This window comes from Heterocephalus glaber, unplaced genomic scaffold, assembly GCF_053883595.1.
Source record: "Heterocephalus glaber isolate CG9 unplaced genomic scaffold, H.glaber_assembly_v1.0 deba00001592, whole genome shotgun sequence".
Lineage (NCBI taxonomy): Eukaryota > Metazoa > Chordata > Mammalia > Rodentia > Bathyergidae > Heterocephalus > Heterocephalus glaber.
The window spans coordinates 1,246,417-1,273,362 of NW_028258367.1; the positions used below are offsets into that span (position 1 = coordinate 1,246,417).

General features: G+C 37.1%; 1 protein-coding gene across 1 annotated transcript in view; it reads right to left on the bottom strand.

The window, feature by feature from the left end:
• Positions 1-26,946, bottom strand: part of Arid1b (AT-rich interaction domain 1B) — a 431,446-nt gene that overhangs the window by 269,256 nt on the left and 135,244 nt on the right. Inside the window, 1 exon segment of the mRNA XM_087193427.1 lies at positions 19,958-20,107. Coding sequence (XP_087049553.1) covers positions 19,958-20,107 — 150 coding nt within the window.

The following is a 26,946-nucleotide window of genomic DNA, read 5'->3' on the forward strand; positions in this document are numbered from 1 at the left end:
TGGGAGGCTGAGGCAGGAAAATCAAATTAGAGTCTAGCCTGGGCAACTTAACAACACCCTATTTCAAAAACAACAAAAAAAATTTTTTTAATTTTTTTTTTAAAAGACTGGGGATGTAGTTCAATGCGAAGACCCTGGGTTCAATCTCCAATATTGCCTTAACAAAAACAAAACAAAAACAAAAAGCACCTCCCACACATAAAAATCTCTAATATTTTGAGAGATCCCCTCACAGTGTCTGAAAATATATACAGTTAAGTACTGCTATAAATATAAGAAAATTCTTACCCTTTAAAGAGTAAATTAAACTTCTACTTCTGGGGGGAAAAAGAAGACAAAATTAGAAATTTGAGGTGTACCATGAAGTATATCCTAACTGAAGTAAAAGAAGATGTGTATTTTTAGTCATTTTGTTAAACACCTCAAACTTCTAAAGGACAATAAGCTATATCCATTTTGAAGCCCATCCAAAGGGGATCCCTGCATAGGCAACAGCAAAAAACTACAACACCTGGGGACTCAGGAGATCCAAAATTTATCAGGCTGCACCCTCAAGATGCAGAGTCATGAACTCTGAGGGTGAGGTCCAACAATCTGTGTTTCAACAAGCCTTTCAGGTGATTTTAATGTGCAGGCTAGTTAGCAAAAGGCAAGGCCCTTGCCAATAACCTTCAGGCTTGACTATCTATCTCTAATGCAAAATACATCTCTGCTATAAACAATAATGAAGAAACTACATTTTTCAGTTAAAAGAGTTGGATTCAAACCCAAACTCCACCATTATTAGGCATTTCTTTCTATGTGACCTCCCAAGGTTCCTAGTAATGAATGAGATAATATGCATGAGCCGAGCCATGCTAGGAATAAGACTGGAAAGCACTCATTGGTCTGTACACAACAGTGGCTCTCAAATTTTGAAATGCAATCAAATCGCCCATAGAGTTTAACAGATGCCAAGATTCCCCCAAAACAGCAATTTGGGGGTAAGAGGACTCACTTTAGTAAACACCCAAGGTAATTCTGATGACCTTCTTTTTGTTTTTTTATAAAATACAGCTGCACCTTATTCAATTGCCCCTCCTTTCTCTCCTTTTTTCCCCTTGAGGAACTGGAGATTGAACCTAGGGCCTTTGTATGAGCTACATCCCCAGCCCCAGCCCCAGCCCCAGCCCCAGCCCCAGCCCCAGCCCCAGTCCCATTTTAATTTTTTTTTTGAGAGAGTCTCTTGATAAGTTGCTCAGGCTGGGCTCAAACGTGTGATCCTCCTGCCTCAGACTCCCAGAGTGCTGGAATTTCAGATGTATCATCATGCTGGCTCTTTCACTACTTCTTAGCTGAATTCCTTCAATACCTAAGGATAATCCAAAGAGACATGAACCTACTCTTCACCCAAAAGCCAAACACTGTGGGAAATCAGTCTGTGCACTGAAGCTGGCTCTTTCCTCTCCAGAAAAAAATGGGTAGCCATTGCCCATACTTGCAAATTCCAGAAGTCACACCATGTTTCAAACATCTGCAGACAATTTTTCTCTATATAATATACATACAGCTTGCTGCTCTAATTAAGAATTTTTAAAATCAAAGAAATTGATGAAGAAAACTTTAACATATATCTTAATTAGGTTTTTTTTCATTTTTCATATTTTAACACACTAAAATGAGTATTTTAAAGACAAATGAAAACAGCTGAGAGCAGCAAAACAACAATGGGAGGGGAGGCTCCCCAATTTTGTGTTTGAATACACATGTCAAGGACAGAGAATTATATGAATAAATATAATGAGCCTCAATAATACAGTACTTGCATACCTATCTCTTCTTAACTCTGTCCAGGGGCATCAATGAGGAGAGCAGACAGCAGTCAGGCCTGAGGGACTGCAGGGTAGACTGAAGAACCATGCTCAAAGGGGAGCATGCATCCTGCATGCACAACATCCTGGAGTAGACAGAAAAGCATCTGTCTCCAGCTGCTGGGTCTGTAGAACCAGAACTAAGATACAGAGGCGCAGAGCTCCAGTGGCACAATCAGTGGGTGTGCGGTACTTATACAGAACAAGAGGTGCAAGTCTATTTATGTGCCAGCATGTCTGGTTCTAGTCCCTAAATCCTTCTCAATTAGTAGAGACAGTAATGGAGGTGGGGAAAGAAAGAGGAAAAAGGCTGTGAAAGAATGACACAGGGATAAGGAAGTTTGATGCTTAAAAAAAGCTCACCTACCCTTAGAGTTATGCTATAAACACAAGGAAGGATGTGGAGCTCAGCTGATCTTTAGAACTAAACCGCTCTCAGTTTGGGTGAAGACTTTCTTTAGCATTGAATGAAACACATCTTAAAGGATCTAAGAGTCTTCTACACTGTCTCCATGGGAGGTGGATAGGCAGGCAAGCATGACCTGCTGATATGCTCTCTCATATCTTTCTAAATGGTCCCAATACTCTGCCAAGCAGATGCCTGTGGCCAGTGCATAAGATGCTCCCAGCCAAGGAAAGGCTTCCACACTCCAGGTCTGCCCTGGCTTCTAGATGGCTCTCCTCAGAAGAAGCCTTCCTTCTTCACCTTTCTAAAAATGAACTGACTATAGAAAACATTGTCATTACTATGTAACTCCTTACTTCCCTGGGTGGGTTTCCTTTCAATTACTAGAAAGTATTACTTTAAAAATATGTTAAACATGAAAATAAAAAGCACTAACAGATTATAATCTAATGAAACTCGATTCCCACTTACAACTCCAAAACATACAAAGAATAACTATTGAAATTTTTCCATTAAAAGTGAAAAATACCCAAATACTGCAAGAGACGTGTACAAGAAGAAGTGAGGGATTTTGCTTTTCTCACTGCTACAAAGTGAAAGCAAAGGTCCAGGCAGACACACTTGGAACTAAAGATAGAATCACCCCAATTCTTTAGCAATTAAGGGAAAAAAGTCTATGGCATTCTAAATGGCATTCTAAAATTCTCTAAAACACTTTCCTGCATTCTTCAACAGATTTTTTCTCCCCAAGAAGCTCTCAGGAATAACAAGCCCCAAAACACAAACTCATGTCAAGGTGTGGTAGCACATGCCGATAATCTCAGAATTTTGGGAGGCTAAGGCAGGAGGGTCACAGATTTAAGCTTGGTCTGGACAATTTAGTTACATCCCATTCGATCACCAAAAGTACCAAAAAACACACCACACACACACAAATTTCACTCCACAGGAAATGAAATGCTTGGGTAGCACTGCAAGTGTTAAACTGAACTATACCGCTCTACCCCAAGAGAGGAAAGACAGACCAGAGGGAAAAGGATAGCTCCTTATGTCCTGATCCATAGGGAATGTAGCTGCTTCCCACTTCTGCACTTCCAGGCTGGCTCTAACGCCAACCGCAGAGCCGTGTGGGCAGGATGAGGTCACCCATCAGTCAGGAGTAGTCTTTTCCCCCTCCTCAAAGTAACTAAAGGTTTCTCCTGAGAGATTCAGAAATTCAACTTACTTACAAGGAAATTTTCCCACCAGTATTCAAAGGTAAGACAACTGCAAATAGGGTGACCAAGAAGGAGATTCAAAACTCAAACATGACCTGCCTTTACTAGCAACCTTTAGAAGAAGAATGTTTATCAACCTACATTCCAATAGTTTTTCCTATCAAGTTATTAATGGACTTCTGTGTTAATATCTAAAAGCTAAGCAATTAATGACAATGAACAATACATGTCCTTGTCTTTGCTCTTATGATAAAAATCTTGTAACACAAATGAAATGTGCATGTCAGTAACTTAACACAGGCCCACTACTGAAGTCAGTTGGCCCTAAGAGCTGCAGGAGAAAAAGTGGTTTGTAAATTAACTTTCTGTCACATAAATAAAAAAGAAACAGATTCACACAGTCAAATAACAGCAACAAAGAAGTGTTGATACTACAATGATCACAACTACTCAGCTAATATGACTTTTGAGCTCCTTCAGGGATTTTGAGTGGCATGTTGCTACTAGTTTTAATTCAGAAATACATTTCATTGGATTTTTAACATATAAGTATTTTTTCTAAGCTAAACTCTTAAAAGATTCTACTTATTATGTTGATTATGGTGAATATTTTTTATTAAATAATTTCAGTGTATTTTACTGTCATGTTCCAATGCTATTTTCTTGTCAAAATGAATGTCCATTGTCAAATACTTCTATCTCACTGTATCTCCATTTCAAAACTGCTGTTCATGAAGATGGCTTAAGAAAGTGATATTTTAGAAAATATCATTTAAATACCATGGTCCTCTCCCTCATAGCTGAAAGGATACTTTGACTTTCATCCATGACTAGAACTGAACTGCTAAACTGGTACTTTTTTTCTTTTCTAAAAAAGTACAATAATATTTTCTTTCCTTTATAATCATAAAGGAAAAAGCATGAGACTACCAGGTCCTATCATAATTAATCTGTTCCTTCTAAACCATTTGGACTGCTTACTGATCTTATAGTCTAAAGTTTATATCATTCAAGGAGGAGCACTCCACGTTTTCAATAGTTGAATTGGTCCTACTGCAAGATCCCCATGTCTCAGCACCAAACTCACTCACTCCTCAAAACCTCCTCAGAGACTCTTCTACCAGCCATAGCTGGAAAACACATCCTGCCCACGGTCTGTGGCCCTCCATTTGCTGGGAGCTCCTCTGATCAGGGACAAGTTCTGTAATCATTGAACTGCCAGCATGAGACACTCCCAAGTACAAAGCATTCATGGAATGTTTACATACTGCTTTTATTAACAGTGTTGTCTTCTGTGGTTTTTCCAATAGAGTTGAAGCTAAAAGCAAAAGTTATACCTTCAGAAATATGTATTCATGATATTCAGCAGTTCCATCAAGAATCTCAAACAGCTTGAAATAAAAAATCTTTACCTAAAAAAGCAAAGTTTGAAATTTCCTCAATGCTCTTTAGGCTAGGGATTTTTTTTAAAGATCCATCCTGGTATGTCCTCTTTAAATACATTCTGACTTACTTAAGTGAAGTTATTTTGTACAGCTCTTGTCTAAGAAAAGAAAGGTTTTTCTAACTATAAAAGCAGCAGTGTTGCTTGAAGCCAAGAAAAGAGAGAACAGATTATAAGAGGCTGCTGATCGTCCAGTCCTAGAGGTAGAACTGTGCTGGCAGAAGTCCCCTGTCACAGCACAGGGGCTTCCCTCAGGCTTTACTGCCTTTGACACCACACCTGCCAATGGGTAAAAGGTTCCTGGGAAAATGTGTACCATTCTACCTCATGCTACCCGTGCTCAGAGTTAAGACGGAAGATAGAGTTTGCTAACTGGGGAGGACGCAACCTTCTGTATAATATTTATCATGACCTCAAAATGATAGACAGAAGGCAACTAGGAACTTTAAAACAAAACAAATTAAAAACTTATGGCATTAAAGAGGTTTTCTCTACTATAAAAAAAATATAAAATCTCAAGTAATGCAGTTTGAGGAAGTAAGCTAGAATTTAAAAAAAAAATTCAATGTGGAAACAACTTCTTCAAATAGCTATTCTTTTTAAAGGCTTTAAAAATAGATACATTTCTAAAGAAGGAAAGGTCAGAATGTTGAGTAAATACAATGTTAGGTGAACAGACAGTGCCCTTCTCTGTTATACTAGTGATCCTGTGAGTCTACACAGGAGGAAGACACCTGGCCTCTCCTTTGAATGGATTTCTATTCCAGCCCAGAAGACAAAGAGCAACAAATGGTAATGAAAAAACAAACAGTAAGGATGTGTGATATTTATGGAGGCTCTAGGTGAACAGCAAATCAGAAAAGTACAAATGTCCAATGGTACTTCTTCTCAATGAAATTAAATTTCCTTGATCAATGCATCCCAGAACCACAATAATATGTCAGGCACATCCAGATCATATTCAGAATTCTATGGGGTCTCTTTAACATTGTTCTGGCTGGAAAACCTACAAAGAACCACTGCTAAAAATAAAAGAAACAGAATAAGAACCACTGGAAATATATATTAAAATGTATGTACATGAAGCTGGTAGAGGGTATAATTTGTTAAAACCTTCTGCAGAGGAATTGGGAAAAATACACCAAGCTTAAAATATGACTGTTCTTTTTACCCAGCAATTCTGTCTGGTCATTTGCTAGATGGCAAAAGCTGAGGTCTGCCCATGCACATTCATGTATAATGCATGAAAGAGCCAGCTAGAAGCATGTTCAAAAAACCCAAAATATAAATGGGGAGCAAAACAAAAGACAGATAATAAGAAACAGGGAGACAGATCTTTTGCAAATGGGAAGAGGACCAAAAGATGGAGAGAGGGGCGATGGAGAGGTGGGAAAGGGGATGAAAAAAGAATGAAGATACATTAGGTAAACGTACTAACTCCCCACAAGGAATGTAATCATTATGTAGTGCAAACATGCACTAATAAAAAAACTGAAAAAAGGAACCACTCAGCAATACCAAAAGAAGTTATAAAATCTTAATATCTAGCAGCAAATGTTTATCTTCTTCAATACTGTAAGGTCTGCTTTCTGTAGGTCAGCAAATAAGATATTCTGGATTATTAAATCAACAGTTTTCAACATGTTCACTATATTCCTTCTCTGTGCCAGGTACTGACCTCAGTAGTAGGGATAGGGCAGTGACAAAACGAAGTCCCTTTTCTCATAAAATTCAGTTCCTAATGGGGGAGCCACTGGGAAGAGCTAACAAATATCTAACAGGTGTGACATGTCACATAATTGGTACTCTGGAGAAAAGTGAAGCAAAGTGAAAAGGGGTGCAGGGAGAGGGGCTGTGACACTGAGCATTGCGTGGGCACAGACCACTGTGACGGCATGAGAACCCATGGGGAACAGCCAGATTCTGAACAGATTTTGAAGGCAGAATGGGTCTGAAACAATAATAAAAGTCAAGGAGTATTTCAAAGTATCTGACCAAAATGCTAAGAAGAATGGACTATGGGGAGCAGAAAAGGGGGGCAGATTTGTGGAGAAGGGATGGGGGCAGTCAAGAATGTGGCTTGGGTTGTACTGTGTCCAAAATCTGTCAGATGTTTTGTATCTGTGATGTTGAAGAGGAGTTGAACATACACAGATATAGAAAGGAGGAGAAAGCCCAAGTTGCCAAGTTGCAGAAATGCATTTGAAAGTTATCACCCTCTAGATATCTAATAACATGAGAAATGAATGGGGTTTCACAGGCATGGAAGGTGTAAAGGACAAAAGAGAAGGGTCTCCTTCCTTGAGCCCTAACCACAGCCCAACACTTGGAGGCCAGAGGAATGAAGAAAATCCAGAAAGGAGCAAGAAGTGGCAACAACGTAAGACCGGAGCTAGGAGAAAGACCTAGGAATCAATCAAAAAAGAAGCTTCGGAGAGGAAGGTGCAAAGTGCTATAGCAAATGCTCCCAGGAAGTCAAAGAAAAGGAAAGACAGGTGCACACTGGTAGCTATGAAAAGAGCTGCTTTGTGCCACCTGGTCTCACTTCTATGTGAAATCTCAAAGGGGCAGCACACAGAAGCAAAGTTGAACAGTGGTTGACATGCTGGTCAAAGGAGACAAAAATCCAGTTTGAAGGAATAAATTCAAGAGATTATTATTCTATATGGTGACTATAGTTAATAACATACTGCATTTTTAAAAACTGTTAAGAGAATAGGTATAAAGTTTTCTCACTACAAAAATAACCATGTAAGGTAACACATTAAATTAGTTAGATTCAGTCATTCCAGTGTATATATATACTTCAAACATAGTGATATACATGGTAATACATACAATTTTACCTATCAGTTTATAAAGAAAAATAAAAACAGTATTGAAAGAGCTATTTCAGTAAAGTAGTAGAATTAAAAGGTTATCATGGAGGAAATTCAAGGGGTAACAGTAAATTAGGAGAGCAAGAAAAGAGAAAAATAGGCTCCTAGTTTTTTTTGTTTTGTTTTGATTTGTTTGGTATGATAAATGTTGGCACATTTTAATGTCAATAGGAATGACAGAAAGGGATACTAATAATGCCAGAAGAGAGAGAACACAGGAAAATCCAGGTTCATCAGTGTTCCAAGGGCAGGGAAGGGCCTGCAGAGGAAAGCAAAGTGTGTAAGTGTGTAAGCCAAGGAAGGCAGAGGAGATGGGAGACTCAGGCTGGTGGTAGGCATTAGTTCTCTGATTTATTCCTTCAATGAAAAGGAAGCAACATCACCAGGCAATGAGGGTTAGAGAGTAAGCCTGCTGGGTTTGAAGAGAGAAGGGATATGAAACAGCTTTGAGGAAACACAGGACAAAGATTACCTGAAGTTTGTGACTGTGAAATTAAAGGATTACCAGATGTTACTATTTTACACACACACACACACACACACACACACACACACACACACACACACACCCTGCACTGAACGGGTGGGGAACTGGACTTCCTCTGGGTTGCATGAGTAGGTTTCTAATATATGGAGGTGGGTGTGATATAAGAGTACTTGCAAAAGAGTGATGATAATGATGCACTAAAAATTTCACCTAAGTAAGGAGATGGCATGAGAGGTGTAAAAAACTACAAACGAGAGAGAATCAACTATATTGAAGAACTAAGCCACCATTTTAGATATTTTGATCCACAGAGACAGACTATAATCTGCTATACTGCTGGAACTAGTAATATGTTATAGTTTATAATCATTTAAAGTGGTAGCCTTTACAAAATATTTTAAAATATTATACACATTATTTGTTCATGATAATCACTGGGTAAAGTTACAACAGTAAAAAAATGCAATGAGTCATTACTTCTTTGAGAAAACACAAGGCAAAAAGAAAAGTAATTTTAATAATTTAAAAATATTCTTACTTTTATTATATGTTATTTTATTGTAAATTTAGGCCATTCCAATACTTTTGGATAATATGCCCTTTATCAAATACTTCTGTGAACATATTATTTTAAATGTTCACCTATATTTTCATTTGGCATAATTACTGCTGCATGGTGCTTGATCCTGTGGCTTCATTGCCTACAAGGATTTTGTGAAATTTTTAAATTTTTTGAGGGCAGACGTGCTGTTGTTGCTGTTTTCTGTTTGGCAGTATTGGGGATTGAACCCAAATCCTTTACAATGAGCTACATCCCCAGCCTCCCTTGTACATTTTTTTGTTTTTTAAATTTTGAGATGAGGTCTCACGCTAAGTTGGACAGGCTGGGCTCAAACTTGTTATCCTCCTGTCTCAGTCTCCCAGAGTGCTGGGATTACAGGCATGCATCAGGATGCCTGGCTTGCTTGGACATATTGAGCTAGTCACTCTATGGTCTCCTTTGTCCTGTAGAGTACACAGTTATCACACACTGAGGGGCCCCACCTGTTTTACAAGTCTTCTCATGCAAGTGTTTACTGTGGAAAAATACAATATTTTATTATAAGTGGCCTTTTGCATTCCTTTCCACTACATTTATGTCATCATATATTTGACATCTTATATATAGGAGCTTACATACATACATATTATATAGATACAATTTTAATTCAGAAAAATTAAGGAAACATATTAATTGATATGCACTGACAAGATTTCAAGGGAGGAGTTAGCTGTCACAAAGGTAAAGAAATGCAATGAGACTTAGTGGTTATGGGCTAGGACTGCTGGATTCTTCCACAGTGTGTAAGAGACACTGGTCCTACAGATCATCTTCCCACATCCCATACCACTTTCAAAACTCTCAACATCCATGTATAGTCAAACCTTGAATTATGGGTAACTTGGTCTGCCAGTATTTTACAACATTTCTAAGAAATTTTAACTTGATAAACGAGCATGTCTTACAATATGTTACACTGCCACATAATCACAACGGGTTCTCTCTCTTTCTTTCTCCTCTCCCTCCTCTCTCTCTTTCTCCCTCCTCTCCCTCCTCTCTCTCTCTCTCTCTCTCTCTCTCTCTCTCTCTCTACTTTAGTATACAAATGCTTTGGAAAGCAGAATGAATTATTCTAGCAAATCAAGGTTTTACTGTACATATAAAAACAAAACAATACAAACAGCAAATTATCTGCATCTAGAAACCAACTCCATTTTACGTCTAAGAACAAAGTATTCGTAAAATCATTTTAGCATGTACTGAATTTTCCAGCAATAAAACTACCACCTACATTTGAGGAAAGATTATGAACTTTAACAGGAGTTGCTCACCATTTTAAAAGGCAACATCACCACTGAAAACCCTACTTGAGATATGTGGGGTAAATATAATATTCCTGTGTTGGTCTCACCTTGTGCTGTCAAGGTCACAATGATCCACATTGATAACAAGCATTGTCAAACAAATTTAATGTGGCCACGCCTGAGCATTTGCTTGATATACAATATTTTGTTATATGCTACTTTCATTCTGCCAGAGTTGGTGCATTATTCTGACTTGGATGAAATTTTGTGTGTAGGCAGTTATATCATCTATGAACCTTTTCTTTAAAAGAATAAAGAGGCATTAGAGAAGGATTATTATAAAGTGAAAAAGTATTATCTGTATGTTCTAAATTTTATATATAAACATTACATGTTTATATAGCTTTAAATTATATGAAGTTATGGTCTAGGGATTTAGCTCAGTGGTTCCAGCACCTGCCTCGCAAGCACAAGGTCCCAAGTTCAATCCCCGGTACCAAAAAAAATAAATTGATTAATTTAAAAAAAAATAAATAAATTATATGAAGTTAGCAAATAATCAACTAGAAAATTTAAGAATCCCAGTTCTAGCAATATAAAAAATCAGATCCTCTGAATGTCTAATGATTAAAATACCTATAATTACTGGGTAAAACAACTTTTCACATCCTTTTTAGGTGGATCATGGACTTGGCATGAATGTGAGTGGCACAAAGAACATAGGAGAGTAACAGAAGCTCACTTGTGTTACAGATTGTACCTTCTCTCTGCTAATTATACAAGAAACAGGGAAAGGAGAGGGAGTCTAGGCATGCCAAACTGGAGCAAAATAGGAGACAACACCTCTCATATAAGTAAGAGACCAAGAAGGGATATTCCCACCAGTCAAGGCAGGGTAAGCCCACTAAAGAGAAGAGAGAAATTCATGTCTTGAGCTTGGTACATAAAGGTGGGAGGAATAAAAAGCATTCTTTCTTAGAGAATTAGCAACCACCAACTAACCACCACCAGGGGTGTCTGGTCAAAATTAACACTTTACAAGTGTGGTCTGCAAAACCACAAAAAAAGAATTTCATGTAAAGTGGTCCCAGAGGCAACTCTTATCTGAACCCTCCAATCAATCTACACTGTTTTGCGACAATCAAGCATTATGTCATGATATATTAAATTCAGTATGTATACCAGGTCAGTCAGTAATGATGTGTAAAGGACCTCCGCACAGGCAACAGCCGAAAGGCACAAGTATGGATTCTATTCACCAATGAAGTGGGGGAGGAAACTGAACAAAATACAAAGCAGAAGGCTGGTCTGCACGTCAAAGTCTCCAAGGCCTCAGCTAAAGAAAGAGTGCTAGCAGCCACTGGATAGGTGTAGAAGCTAGAGCCATGTGGAGTCCACTCACAAAAGTGGAGGGTCACAGATCCCTCCTCTGAACAAGGGCACTATCTAAAATATAGGGGACATGATTTACAAAAAGACAAACAAATGTTTTCTTCAAGTTCCTGGACCTAAATCACAATGTACAGGAAATAGATGACCAAGTTCAGCCACATCAGGAGAAAAACCAAAGCCACTATACAGGACAAATGACCCAGTTTTTCCCATATGTCAAGGCACAAATGGGAATGGGGAATGTTCTAGATTAAAAGGCTAGAACCAAGTCAGTTTACTAATCTCATTTAAATTCTGCTTGAAACAAATGAACTTTAAAGGCATTCTGAGGACAACTGTAGATAGCCAGATGAACCAAAATTAGTAGACGAAAGGAATTATATTCAATTTAGTAAAATGTGATGATAGAGCTGTGGTTATATAGAAAATCACCTTATTTTTTATAGCCACATATAAAACTATTTGGAGATAAAATGTCATGTCTTTGACTTGACTTAAAATATTTTTAAGACAGCAGTGGATAAGAGACAGTGGGAGGCAAGGAAGCAAATGAGCATGATATAACTATATAACATATGTATACTGCTAATATTCTATTTATCTGTACATTAAGAATTTTTCTGTAATAAAAATTTCATAAAATAAAAGACAAAACATGCTTCAGGTGCCACAGGCAATTACCAAAGCAAAAACTAATCAATCCTTCTGAGGAAGCAGAGTGGAAATTCAGGTTTCAATAAAATTATCTGGGGCTGGGGATTTAGCTCAGTGGTTCCGGCACCTGCCCTGCAAGGGGAAGGTCCCAAGTTCCATTCCCAGTACCAAAAAAAAAAAAAAAATTGCTTCAATAAAATTATCTGCAAAAAAAAGAAAAAAGAAATTTAAGAAAATTCTCAGAACTAAAAGAGAACAAAACTAATGCCTATCAAAATTTGATTCAGCCAAAGCAGTTAAGAGGGAACTTTTTAGTCATATTTAGTTTTATAAGACAAAAGTTTCAAATAAGCAAAGCATTGGCTTGAATAAGGAAAAAAGGAGCAAAATAAACATCAGTAAAGTAGAACACAAGAGTTAATCATGATAAGAGTAAAACTTAATCAAAAAATTTTAAAGGTTATATAATAAAGACAAAATTTAAAGGTGCTTTAGAAAAGCTTTTACCAAGAACAAAGAAGAGATAGGTATGGTGATGCATGCTTGTAATACCAGCACTGCAGGAAGACGAGACAGGAAGATTGCAGGTTCATGTCCAACCTGGACAACTTAGCAAGAGTCTATCTCAAAATAAAAAAGGGCTGGGGGGTATAGCTCAGTGTAAAGACTCTGAGTCAATCCACAGAACCACAAAAAAGAAAGAGGACACAGGAGGCTGCTGCACAGGACATTATGAAATAAAAATGTCTTAATTCTTGATGTTTCAGAGATTAAAGTAACAAAGACTATTGTATCATGAACTTTATGTTATTAAAAGTTGAAAATTAGATGAAATGGATAAATTCCCAAAATACAGGAATATATACACACAAACTGATTTTAAAAGAAATGTATAACTAGAATATGCCCGTAAACACAAAAAGAAAGAAGAAACAGAATTCAAATTAAACAAAAGTGAGGATCAGGCTGGGGATGTAGCTCAGTGGCACTGCATCTGTCTGGCAAGCACAAGGTCCTGAGTTGGATTCGGGGGGGGGGGGGGGCGGCCACAAGGCTCAGAGAAAAGCTAAAAATTGAGATCTATACAATCCTTCATAGCTTTACAAACACTTCTACTAAATATTCAAATAACAAACAATTCCAAACAGTGCAAATTCTTCCAATAAATTAGAAAAGGTACTAATCTCCAATCATTTTGCAAAGCTCTTCAGTATAGATATCAAAAACTCACAAAGATAATTACGATTCAGTCTCATTCATGAACACTAATACAAAAAAATCAAAACAGTAAACTGAATCTAACACATAAAGATAATGTATAAAGCCCACAATGCAAGTCTTGTTTAATAAATTTTGTTAATGGAATAAATTTACCATAGTAATAATTATAAGTGAAATAGTATCTCGATAGGTAACCAAGTGATAAAATTCAGCATCCATCATGAAAAAAAAAAAAGAAATCTTAGGAACTAGAGAATAAAGGGATTTTAAGTAAGTAGCTATCGGGGGGGGGGGGATAAATATTATATGTAATTTATAAAATGCTGATGGCCATCATTTTAATCAGGGATAATCTTAAGAATGGTCACCTAGTTCTCAAACAATACTTTTGGAGAAGCTAGTCTGCAGAAAGACAAAAAAGTAGAAAAGTTTAATTAAAAAAAAAATTGGGGGTGGGGGTTGGGGGTGGTGGCTGGGGATTTAGCTCAGTGGTTCTGCCTCCTGCCTCGCAAGCTCAAAGTCCCCAGTTCAATCCTCAGTACCAAAAAATAAGTTTTTAAATAAAACAAAACAAACATATATATACATATACATAAAGATATATATAATATATATATATGGTCACGTATGTATATGGTAAACTCAGTGAAGCAAGTCAATATTCTACTACATTGAACTGTATACCCAGTATCACAAAACAAAAGTAGAAATAAAACCTATCCTTTTCACCATCAATAGCAGCATTTCACAAATGTGCAAACAAATTAAGCACCCCATCCTGGGATGAAAAAAAAGAAAAAGAAAAACCTAAAACGGTGGTGGCAAACCTATGGCACACATGCCACAGCAGGCTGTTTGTATCACTTAATGTTCTAAAAAGCTCACCATCAATGATCTAAAAGAATCAACAAGTAATTACAATTAGGAACTGTAACAACTTAGGTTACTAGACACACACAAAAAATTAATATACAAAGACTGTTATATCGGCATACAATGAGATAGTGTAATTTTTTAAAAAGATAAAATTTACGGGGCCGGGGATTTAGCTCAGTGGTTTCACTGCCTGCTGCGCGAGCGCAAGGACCAGAGCTCGATCCCTGGACCAAAAAAAAAAAAAAGATAAAATTTATAATAGCAACCATAAATATTCCTAACAAGTATAACAGCTCTTTTTTGAAGAATATCATACAAGAAATTTAAAACTATCTGAATAAATGGAGAGAGGCACCAATCAGGAGAAAGAGGGGTGGGGAGTGGGGACGGGGAGTGGGGATGTGGGATGTAGTTATGAGAACATTGCAGACTGCAGGGTTCCTACAGCACACCAAGTAATGAAACAAGAGGATGGGCCAAACATAAGAATAGTTAAGCAATCCCTCTTCTAACACCCTTATTTACCAATGACACCCTGGCCCACTTCAATCTTCCTGCCTCCTCATAAAAATGAAAATATCCAATCCCCAAAATGCTCCTAGCTCCTTGACAGCAGCAAACTGAGGTCTAACCACTGCTTTGCTCACCCCTCTTAGAGAGTCCTCCAGGACACACAAAATCCTATTTAAACAGCCTTCCTCAACCTCATCACTCTGCCCCCAACCTTTTCATGATGCTCCTGAAGCTCCTTGGAATAGCATCCTCCCTGGCCTGCAGCACCTGAAGCTAAATAAACATAACCTTATATGACTTGTCTGGCCTTTGATCAATGGGCTTCACCAAGACAAAATTGTACAAGTAAGGTACTTCTCTTTGTTTCATCTTTTTTTTTTTTTGGTACTGGGAGTCAAACTCATGACCTTGTGCTTGCGAGGCAGGCACCGGAACCACTGAGCTAAATCCCCGGCCCTCATCTTTTTTTTTTAATAAGTCCCATCTGATTGTACAAGAAAGGTACTTCTTTTTGTTTTATCTTTTTTTATAAGTCCCACCTGTTTCAAAGAAAAAATATATAATTAAAGAAAAACCTTAACTATAATAACAAAAAGACAAAATTCTTAAGGACAAGTACAGCAAGAACTGAAAAGTTCAGACTAAAAAATAAGCTAATCAGGACCAGGGATTTAGCTCAATTGCACCACGCCTGCCTCGCAAGCACAAAGTCCTGAGTTCGATCCCTGGTACCAAAAATTAAAAAATAAGCAAACACAAATAGCCAAGACAACTCTGAAAAGGAATAATGAGGATATGCTAATACTACCAGATATGAAGCTATGATTAAAAACACTATAGTACTAATACAGTAATAGAATGACCAATGAAAATGAACAGAAATCTCAGAATAACCAAAAAACCTGTACCTAAAGGAATTCAACAAACGATAAAAGTGGTATTTCCAATGAATGAAGGAAAGACAGCAGTTAAAGTTAATTTTGTTGGGCTGTAGCTCAGTGGTAGTGCCTAGCATGCACCAGATCCTGGGTCTAACCTCTAGGATCACATGACCACATGACACTCCCCCCTGCCCCATCAAGTTGGCTTGGAAGGTATTTTTGTGCAAAATTTAACAATTTAAATTGGTGGCTTGAGTAAAGCAGATTGCGCCCTGCATCATGTGGGCAAGCTTCACTCAATCACTGTGAAGATCAGACTATAATAAAAAGAGAAGCTTTCCTCAGCAGGAGGGACTTCAGCAGCCCACCTTTGGACCTCGACCTCATCTGCACCCTCAATGCTCCTGGGTCTCCACCAAGACAGCCCACAATGCAGGTTTTGGACCTTTTGGGCTCTGTTATTGTATAATCCAATTCTTTATAATAAATTACACACATATACACACTTCCTACAGCTTCTATTTCTCCAGAGAATCCTAATACAACAGCCTACACAAGAAAAGGTGGCTAAATAACCAAGTAGCCATCTGGGAAAAACAAAAAAAAAACCCCTAAGTGGGACTGTAGCTCTCTCCACAGACTGCAAAAAGTGAAATGTAAGAATGAATATATGAAAATGCTACAAATAACAAGGAAAAATTGGAAGGACTTTAGAATCACTAAAAATAAAATACAGAGATCATACAAAGAAGTGACTGGTAATTTTGACAACATAAAAATGATTTTTTAGAAATGAAACCCTTCTGCTTTACAAAAACCCTACTATAATTAATGTCAAAAGACAAGATTGGGCAGCAGTAATTCATCACAAACATTCAACTTCCCTACACATATAGGGTTTTCATAAATCAATTTTTAAAAGACCAAACACTGAATCATAAAAACCAAGATTAAAAAAACATGAATGTACAGTCCATTTTAAAAAATGTTTTAAATATATAAGATATTGATTGCCACTAATAAGATTAATGTAAACTACAACTGTATTATCAAACATTGACAATGTGTAGGGAACCACCCTGTCACACATGTAATAAACTGGTACACTCTCTATGGAGAGTAATTTAACAATATCTACCAGAAAGAGCAAATGCACACACCCTTGACCCAGCAATGCTGCTTTCTAGCAATTTTATCCTACAGATATTATTATCCATTTATAAAATGAGACACACACACACACACACGCAGTTCATCATGGCAGCACTATCTGAATTGCAAATAACTAGAAATAATCTAAATGCCCATCAAAGAGAACTGGTTAAATATATTATGGTATGTCTATAAATGGAATAGAGCTATAAAAAATAATGAGGGATAACTATGTTCTGTTTTGGAAAGATCTCTAGAAAACATTTAAAGGAATAGAAAAGAGATGAAGAAAAAAACACAAGAATATGGATAGTAATAATAGTATGTTATCATTTGTACAAAAATAGGGTAGAAATTTGAATACAGCATTGTGCAAAATCCAGAAAAACATACAATAAACTAATAGAATGGTTATCTGGCAAAGGGTAGGGTGGGTGGTGAAGTGAGTAGGGGGAACTAAAATGGGAAAAATACTTTTCTCTGTATCCTTTACTTGTGCTTTTTAATCTCTGAAGCATGTGACTGTATTCACTAGTCAAAAAAGTAAGTATAATAAAAAATGTTAAAGACACAAAATGAGACCTTAATGAAACCCTAAAATTAACTTCTGTATCAACTGCATTAACAAAAGACATAAAATATTATTGCTGACCATCTTCTATAAAATCAATAGGTTGTGTAAGGTATGTTTGGAGAAAAAAACAGACTGCATGAAGGAATATTCTGATCGTTATAAAATCCTGGCTGATTAAATATAGTTAAGCTTCTTAGGCATTTAAACATAAATGTGAATTTAGTTAATTTAATAAATTCTTATTGAAATTTGGCTTAATTTTGTTAATATTCTATTAGTAATTTTTACTTCATTTTAGAATTAATGTGAAGTTACTATTTGGGTTTTAGAGGTGTTAACTATATCTGCAATGTTAGATCTCATTTCTTAGAGAAACTTTCTAGGTATGTACTTGGTCTTTCAACTCCCTAATCACCAAGACTATTCCTGTCCTATCAAACCATCTGGCTAGGTCACCTAAATGTCTCCAACTTCAACCTTTTTTTTAAACCCTACAATGAATTTAATGAAATTTTTAACCTAGATATTCTTTAGCTCATGAGTTTGAACACACAAAAAATTTGCAATGTGTTTTGAGTAATGTTAGATTTTACTCAGAATAAACAAAAATGACCATATAAATATAAGGATCATGGCTGTATAGTATTTCATACCATATAAAACTGTATTCAAATCAGTAAAATAATGATAGTATCAAAGTATAAGCCCTAAACTAAGCACACTAAAATAGTATTCATTTTTAAAAGATTTTATTTGTAGTATGCTTTCCATATTTAAATGTGAAGGATATTAAATAACTAATTGCCATCTGCTGGAAGTCATCAGTGAATGCTTCATAAAGGAAACAAATTTTGAGTTTCATATTAAAGGAAATGACAGGCACTCAGAATTCTTAATCACATTGGTTTTACAATCAAAATTTCATTTCAGCACACTAGAGTAAAATGAGTAATGTAATCCCTCTATTGAGTCCTTAAATTTTGATGACATGACAAAACATTCTATGTCTACAGATAAGTTCAATAAAGTTCTAAAAGCCTCTTTAAAAAGCCTACAACTTTATCTATCAAAAGGCTAGATTATCAGTCTGCCATTTAAAAAGAGCTGATGTTGAGGGGCTTTACAATGTTCACATACTTTAATAAAAGCTACACCAGTTAATCCTCAAATAATGTATATCCCTACTTCTATAAACTCCAGATATATTACCAAAACATTGAAATATATATACAGAAAGTTAGATTGCATAGAATCATCAAACTCTCCAGTGGTTAACATATTTTCTTTAAATCCACAAACTTTAGAACTCTGTAATCAAAATCCCAAAAACTCAGTAAAATACTTAAGAAATTCATTAAGTTGATTAAAATTAAACTCAATGTATTTATATAGTTGGCTTAAGGTCAACCTCTCCAATCCATGTAAGAAGCCCTATAAAAAGATAAAATCCCATGTCATATATGATCTTCTCTTTATCACCCTACCCCACAAGAGAAAAAAAAAAAAGAGGGGAGGAAAAGACTGAAATGGTTCCTGTGCTTCCTGTGCTTAAGACTGAAAAAGCTGTGAGTCCTATCTGTGTCCAGAATGACACTCCTGCACTCACAACTCCTCCTCACTCCACTCATGAGTAACAGTCTGAAAACAAAATGAAACTGAATCATTTTATCAAATACATTATGTCCTATGTACTATTTTTCTTAATATGTAAACAGAAATACATAGCCTAATAACCTAAAAGAGTACTTAAAGAGCCCGATTCAAACGAGAAATGGCTTAATATACTTATGATTCTTGATAGTAGCTTAATATGTTGTAATTCCAGTAATTATCTGTTTATAAGCTAGTTTAAAGAGAATACTACTGTCAAAAGGCAACAATGGGGCCGGGGATTTAGCTCAGTGGCATAACGCCTGCCTCACACGGGCAAGGTCCTGTTCTGATCCCCAGTACCCCAACCCCCCCCAAAAAAACAGGCAACAATGTTTTCATGCAGTAGCACTTAACATCGAAACAACACCAAAAACGTCAAGATAAAAATATCATGCACTTGCCAAGTAGTGGGATTAAATGATCAGCAAAACCATTTTCCTGAGTAAGCCTTAACAAAGTGTCAGAACATTTTACTGAAAGATTTCAAACACAAATAACAATGTGCAAGGAGTGACACTTTCTGCTATCACCAAGAAGTATGCAAGCTGCTATTAAACTACTCATTCTTCCCACTCTTCAATCTCAAACATGTAGAAAAGAATGAAGAGGGCTGGGGATTTAGCTCTGTGATGCCGAGCCTGCCTCAAAAGTGCAAGGTCTTGAGTTCAATCCCCTGGTACCAAAAAAAAAGAATGAAGGGAGAAGGGGAAAGAGAAAGGGAGGGAGGAAAAGAGGAAAGAAGGGATTAGGTTAGAGTTTGCATTTTCTCAAAACTAACATCACCACCCACTCCACCCCCATCCCTGTAAACACAATTATCAGAATAGAACGGTAGGATTTTCAGAGAATGGCTTGCCCCTGAACATAGAGCTGGAGGAGAAAACAAGAGCTGGGGAGCGGAGGCTGTGCTCACCTGCTGTGGCTGGTACCTCTGCTGGGACTGGGATGGCAGATACTGTGCCTGGGGCTGTAGGTGCGGGGGCTGTGGCTGCTGGTTGTAATATGGCTGCTGGCCTTGTTGACAGTAACCACTCACACCTTGTTGTCCATACTGAGGTGGCATCTGTCAAAAAATTAAACAAAGAAAGGACAAAATCAAATATGCGATTAAATGTAATCAAGTATGGTTTCGATTTATTAATACGAAGTAGGACTTTTGCTAAGCAACTGAATCTAATATTTTTAATCCTCTCTTCATTAGATGAACTAACATACTGCCTTGTATTCACATATTATCAATGAAGTCAAAAGACAAAGGATAATTTGACTTTGCCTTAAACAATCATATTTTATCAGACATCAAGTACTGATGTCATAAAAATCTAGTAGAGAAAAATAAGTTCCTAATACTGACATTTAAAAATTCAAATGAACGCACACAGTCCAAGTTAACTCATTAATGTTCTGTAGGATGCCTGTGGTTTGGTTGCTTAATACAGTACACATGTTTCTAAGTTCACAACAACAAAAGTTAGAATGTCCCAACTATATTCTATCAGATATGGGCCAGTTACATTAGCGATTTCATTTACAGTTTTTGCAAGGGGCTGGGGACACATTCGCCACCAAAGGAACTGGGTGAAAACAAAGGCCCATGTGTTACAGGCATGTGTAAGAACTGGGACCTAGTGGGAGGTCTTCAGGTCTAGGAGGCACGCCACTGAAACAGACTGTAGGACCCTGGCCCCCCTCCCCTCTCTCTTTTTCCTTGGCCATGAGGTAAGCACTTTTTCTCTGTCATGATGTGTGCCTCACCATGGACCCAAAATCATGGGCCCAGCCAATCATGGACTGGGCCTTCAAAATTGTGATCCAAAATAAACCTTTTCTTTTTATAAGATGATCATCTCTAGTATTTCTTATCATGATGGAAAGCTAACACAAACACATAGAAAACAGCACTATGTATATACAACCACCAATATGAGTTGTTGAGCGAAATTCATGAATATGTAACAGAGAACAGTATTTTCTTAGTTGATAAAATAGGCCACATTAAAAAGCATAATGCAAAAAAAAGAAGCATAATGCACTATAAACACTAGAGATACACACCAAAATAACCTGAATCAATCTTCCCTAATTTACATGAGCCTGAAAGTTCTCAAAATTACTGTTCAGAAGAAAATCTTTTCTTGTGTAACACTTTATTGATACTATTTCCTGATTTTTTTAAATGAATAGTCTACTGACTTTTCCCCCTAACGAAGAGAGGGGAGAGGGGAGAGGGGAGAGGGGAGAGGGGAGAGGGGAGAGGGGAGAGGACAAGGTATCAAAACAAAGAGCATTCTAGAGCTGAGAATCGTGAAGTCACTCTGTTAATGCCACAATACGGTCCATTTGAGAACTCCAAGAACTTGATCCCCACAAGCTCACATGCTTAAGAAATTAAGGCATACCAGATACACACTTAAAAGCCAAATTCACTACAGAAAAACTGAATAAATAAAAAGAAAAAACAATAAAGAAAATCTTAACACATTTCCCCTCTAAGACAAATTAATACAGTAATTTATAGTACATACAATGGAATAAAAGGAAAATAATATTTAAAGCTAAAGTTTCCATTTCTTTCAACATAATTCTGATTATTTTCAAAACCTATCAGTAATGAAAACAAAGAGTAGCTACAATGGCTTATAACACCTCTCATCACAAAGGCTGGGCTGTTAGAGCAGATGACTCTGAACTAAAAATCATTAAACAGAACAGCTGAATTCTTTGCTTTTATTTATCTTACAGTTTGGTATTTCATAATGAATGTATGTCCCTGCCACAAGCCAAGCCAAAGAATTTCCATAAAATACTACTCCACATGCTAGAATACCATACACTGCCACAAAACACACCCTCCAGTTCAGTGCCCATATGTTTGATTTGCTATCTAATACTGTATTTCACACAAGCATCTTTGCAGTTTAATTTGACGCAGTGAGGATAACACTTCTGCCAGTGTTAAAATGACTATAAAGCTCAGTCATCACAAGCCAGCAACTTCCCTAGGAACATGTTGACGTTCTGGTTTGCAGAAACCCTCACACACAATGTGAAAGCATCATTTGGGGAGGGAGGGGACTCTGTCTTCTAAGCACAGCAACAACAACAGGACATACTGCAGGAACCCACTGGTATCACAGCAGCCACAAATTATCAGACTCTTTTACTATCTGTCCTGGCTCCAGAAAGTTTCTGGCAGGTCAGGGGCCCAGGAGGTTAGGTGGGAGCCATAGCAGTAACCAGGCAAAACAAGGCAAACCATCTAAAACATATACTTTGGAGTCCTTTCTGAAATCTTTCACAATTAAAAAACAATCTGCTGTCCTCTTACATACTTGGTCTAATTCATTCCTTGGTGACAGACTTCACTGGCACTTCACCCTCCGTGAGCCTAGTTAGAATGAGGAAATCTAAAACACAATGTAAGTGGGCAGTCCAGTAGACCAGGGCCCCAGTGCCAGTCCCCTAAGTAACTAAAGCAGATCATTTCCCTATAGGAACATCTGAGTTAGAAGTCCAAAATCAGTCAAACTATTAAACACAACCATCCTTATATCCTTACTTATTTATTTTACCACAGGGGCAACAACTAACTTAGGTAAGCCTGTATCTCTGTGTTCATGTATTTGCTGTTCTCATCACCAGAATATAACCTCACACATTCAGTGTATGCCCTGTAGAAGACAACCTAACAGTTAAGAAACACTAGTTGAAGCCTGGTATGGTGCACATGCCTGTAATTTCAGCATTCGATGAGGGAGAGGCAGAAGAATTACAAGTTTGAGCCCAATGTAAAGGTCTTTTGCTGCCTGCATTAGGTTGATTCCTACCACTCTGAAAAAGAAGATCAAAAGCATATCAGAAAATGGGAAGATATTCCTTGTACTTGGGTAGGAAGAATCAATATAGTGAAAATGGTCATACTTTCAAAATTGTTATACAGATTTAATGCAATCCTGATCAAAATACCAATAGCAAATCTAACAGTTATGAAACACTAGTTGAAGCCTGGTATGGTGCACATGCCTGTAATTTCAGCACTCGATGAGGGAGAGGCAGAAGAATTACAAGTTTGAGCCCAATGTAAAGGTCTTTTGCTGCCTGCATTAGGTTGATTCCTACCACTCTGAAAAAGAAGATCAAAAGCATATCAGAAAATGGGAAGATATTCCTTGTACTTGGGTAGGAAGAATCAATATAGTGAAAATGGTCATACTTTCAAAATTGTTATACAGATTTAATGCAATCCTGATCAAAATACCAATAGCAAATCTAACAGTTATGAAACACTAGTTGAAGCCTGGTATGGTGCACATGCCTGTAATTTCAGCACTCGATGAGGGAGAGGCAGAAGAATTACAAGTTTGAGCCCAATGTAAAGGTCTTTTGCTGCCTGCATTAGATTGATTCCTACCACTCTGAAAAAGAAGATCAAAAGCATATCAGAAAATGGGAAGATATTCCTTGTACTTGGGTAGGAAGAATAAATATAGTGAAAATGGTCATACTTTCAAAATTGTTATACAGATTTAATGCAATCCTGATCAAAATACCAATAGCATACCTCATAGTACTAGAGAAAAGAACCCTAAAATTCACTTGGAACCAGAAGGGAATAAAAAAAGTAATTCTGGGCAACAAAGGCAAGCCGAGAGGTACTGCAATCCCTGACTGAAAATTACACTACAAAGCTACTGTGATAAAAACAGGATGGTAGCGGCAAAGAAAAAAAAAACCCAAGGATTAGTGGAACAAATTAGAAGACACAGAAACAACTGCAAACACACTCAATCACCTTATCTTTGACAAAGGGCCAAACACCTTCACTGGAAGAAAGATAGCCTCTTCACTAAATGGTGCTGGAAAACTGGCTTTCCACATGCCAAAGATTAAAATTAGACCCATACCTCTCACCTTGCACTAAACTAAAATTGAAATGGATCAAAGATCTAAATATTAAAACAGAAACACTAAATCTGCTGGAAGAATAGGTAGAACTGTTGACGACATAGGTGTAGGCAGACTTTATGAACAAAACCTCAATTGCACAGGAAATATTACAAAGAATCAACAACTGGGATCACATCAAATTAAAAAGCTTTTGCACAGTGAAAGACACCACCAACAGAGTGAAGAGACAGTCCACAGAGTGGGATCAGACAAAGGACTAATACCTAGAATAAAGAACTTAAAAAAACCAGGACCGCCTCCCCCCAATTTAAAGACCCAATCCAAAAATGGGCATCTGAAATAAACACTTCCCAGATGAAGAAGTACAAACAGAAAATAAATATATGAAAAAAATGTTCAATATCACTGGTCATTCAAGAGATGCAAATTAAAACAACACCGAGATTCCATCTCACTCTAGAAAGAATGGCTATTATTAAGAAATCAACCAATAAAAAATGCTGATGGGACTGTGGGGGAAAAGGAACCCTGCTCCAGTGTTTGTGGGAGTCTAGACTAGTGCAATCACTGTGGAAATCAGTGTGGCGATCCCTCAAAAAATGAACTAGAGTTTCCATTTGATCCAAGTACTCTCCCTCTTGATATCTTCCCAAAAGAATTAAAAGCATCATACCATAGGGATACATGCACACCCAATGATTATAGCAGAACAATGTGTAAAAGCTAAATCTTGGAAAAAGCCCAAGTACCCATCAACAGATGAATGAATGAAGATGTGTTTTTATACAATGAGTACTACTCTGCCATAAAGAATGATAAGCTTGAAACATTGTGGGTAAATGAATGGACCTTGAGACCATATTCTTAGGAGAAATAAATCGGACACATACATTTAAATATCGCATTATTTCTCTAATGTGAGAAGCACTAGGGTAAATAAGGGCCAAAATGTATAAAAGATAATGGGAAACAAGAAGAAAATCTTCAAATGGGAAAGGAAACAAGGGAGAAAGGAGCGGGGAAGGAAGAGGAAAAAAAGAGAATAGAAGGAAAAATCCAAACAAAGTTTTTGTAAATAAGGAGGGGAAGAGGGGTTGAAGGGAGGGGAGAGGATTGGCGAAAAAAGAAGAAATCAAGATATACTATGTACAGGTACAAATTCCCTATGATGAATGTGATCATTATGTATATCTAAAATGTACCAATAAAAATTTTTAAAAATAAAAATCAAGGTTAAAAAAAAAGCAAGATGTATCCCAGCCCAAGCAAGTCAGCAAGACCTTGTCTCAAAACAGAACATAAAGCAGGGCATAATGGTGCACACCTGCAATCCCAGCACTCAGGAGGCCGAGGCAGAAGGATCATCTTGAGTTTGAGGTCAGCCTGGGCTACACAGTGAGTTCAGGGCCAGCCTGATCTAAAGAATGAGACCCTGTCTCAAAAGGAGGAGGGGGCTGGGGATTTAGCTCTGTGCAAAGGCCAAGAGTTCAATCCCCAAGACAGGACTGGAAGGGGTGGGGGTGGGGGGGAGAAAGTAAGGAAGAGTAAGAGAGAGAGGGAGGGAGAGAGAGAGGGAGGGAGGGAGGGAGGGAGGAGAAAGAGCATAGCTGCTCAATGGTTTACTAAAGTGGCCATAATTACATAAAAACAATCCAGCAACACATCATAAAATGGAAATCACCTGTAATATTCAAATCTAATACATGTTTTCACTTTCATCCAACAGTAGAATATACTGCCCTTTACACTAACAATGGCGGGGGTGTTAACCATCACAGTCCCCTTGCCATTAATTTCTAACCCTAGTAAGTCATTATTGCCCAGCAAATGCTCTGTGCTTTTAGCATCATTCAAGTAAAAAGAATATCACTAAACTGAACTGAAATCTCCAGAAAATGCACAAGTTCAGAACTTATTCTGTTTATTACTTAAAATGAGGAATTTCTCTCATGTGCTCTAAATAAAGAAATCTTTAAGAGATGCATGTGTACACACAATAAAAGAAAAATTATTCCAATTTTTTAAAAAGTAAATCCTTCCAAACATTACTGGACAGGGGAAATATAACTAAAAATGATTTCTACTCCTCATATATTTACTTTAGGAAACTATCCCAATAAAGGATACAAGTTTTAATTTTAACATTTCTGTATCATCTTAAGTGTGAAGAGTTATGGGCCCTATTTTTCACTTCACCATACCCTAAACATTTTGCTCCCATTCCAAAATTAAAGAAATTATCCAAGTTTTCCTTCTTCCCCTTTATTTTTCTAAAAAAAGTTTTAGAAAGCAGTTTTCCACAAAGTTTAAAGGTACGTTGACCTCATGACCCAGCAATGCACCTTGTGTATACTGTACTCAAGAGACATTCACATTTGTCTTAGGTAGGATATTCAATGCAGTCATATTTGCAATCACCAGGAAGAGACACAACCTAACTTTAGTATAGAAAGTAAATAGGAAAAATTAACTTTATCATAATCATGCAATTAAGTTCTATACAGTGGTAAAAGGAAGATATAAGAACATGTATCAAAATGACTCAAATCTAAAAACAATACAATGTTGAGTTGAAAAACCTACAAAACATTAAAGCTGTCATATCATTTTCAAACTTTTTAATATACAAAATAGTAGTATGTATTTATGAAAGCACATACAGTAAAGGTACAAAAACATGTGCCAAAAAAGAAATGCATGACTCTCTCTGGGAAGGAGGAGAGGAAAGATGGGGTGGGATTTCAGCCTTCCATTTTGTTCCTCTGCTTAAAAAAAGAAAGAGATGGAGATAGGGGTGTAGCACAGTGGCAGAGCACTTGCCTAACATGCAATGAGGACACAGCAACTATTAGGGCCTATAATCTTTCTGTGACTACATAAAATGTTAAGTTTGTTCCTAGTCTTTCCCTTATGCTTACTTAAATTAGTTCCCAATTTTACATTCTAAACTGTGCGTAGAGGCAAGGGTCACTGAGGAGAGTCCTTTGCAGAGCA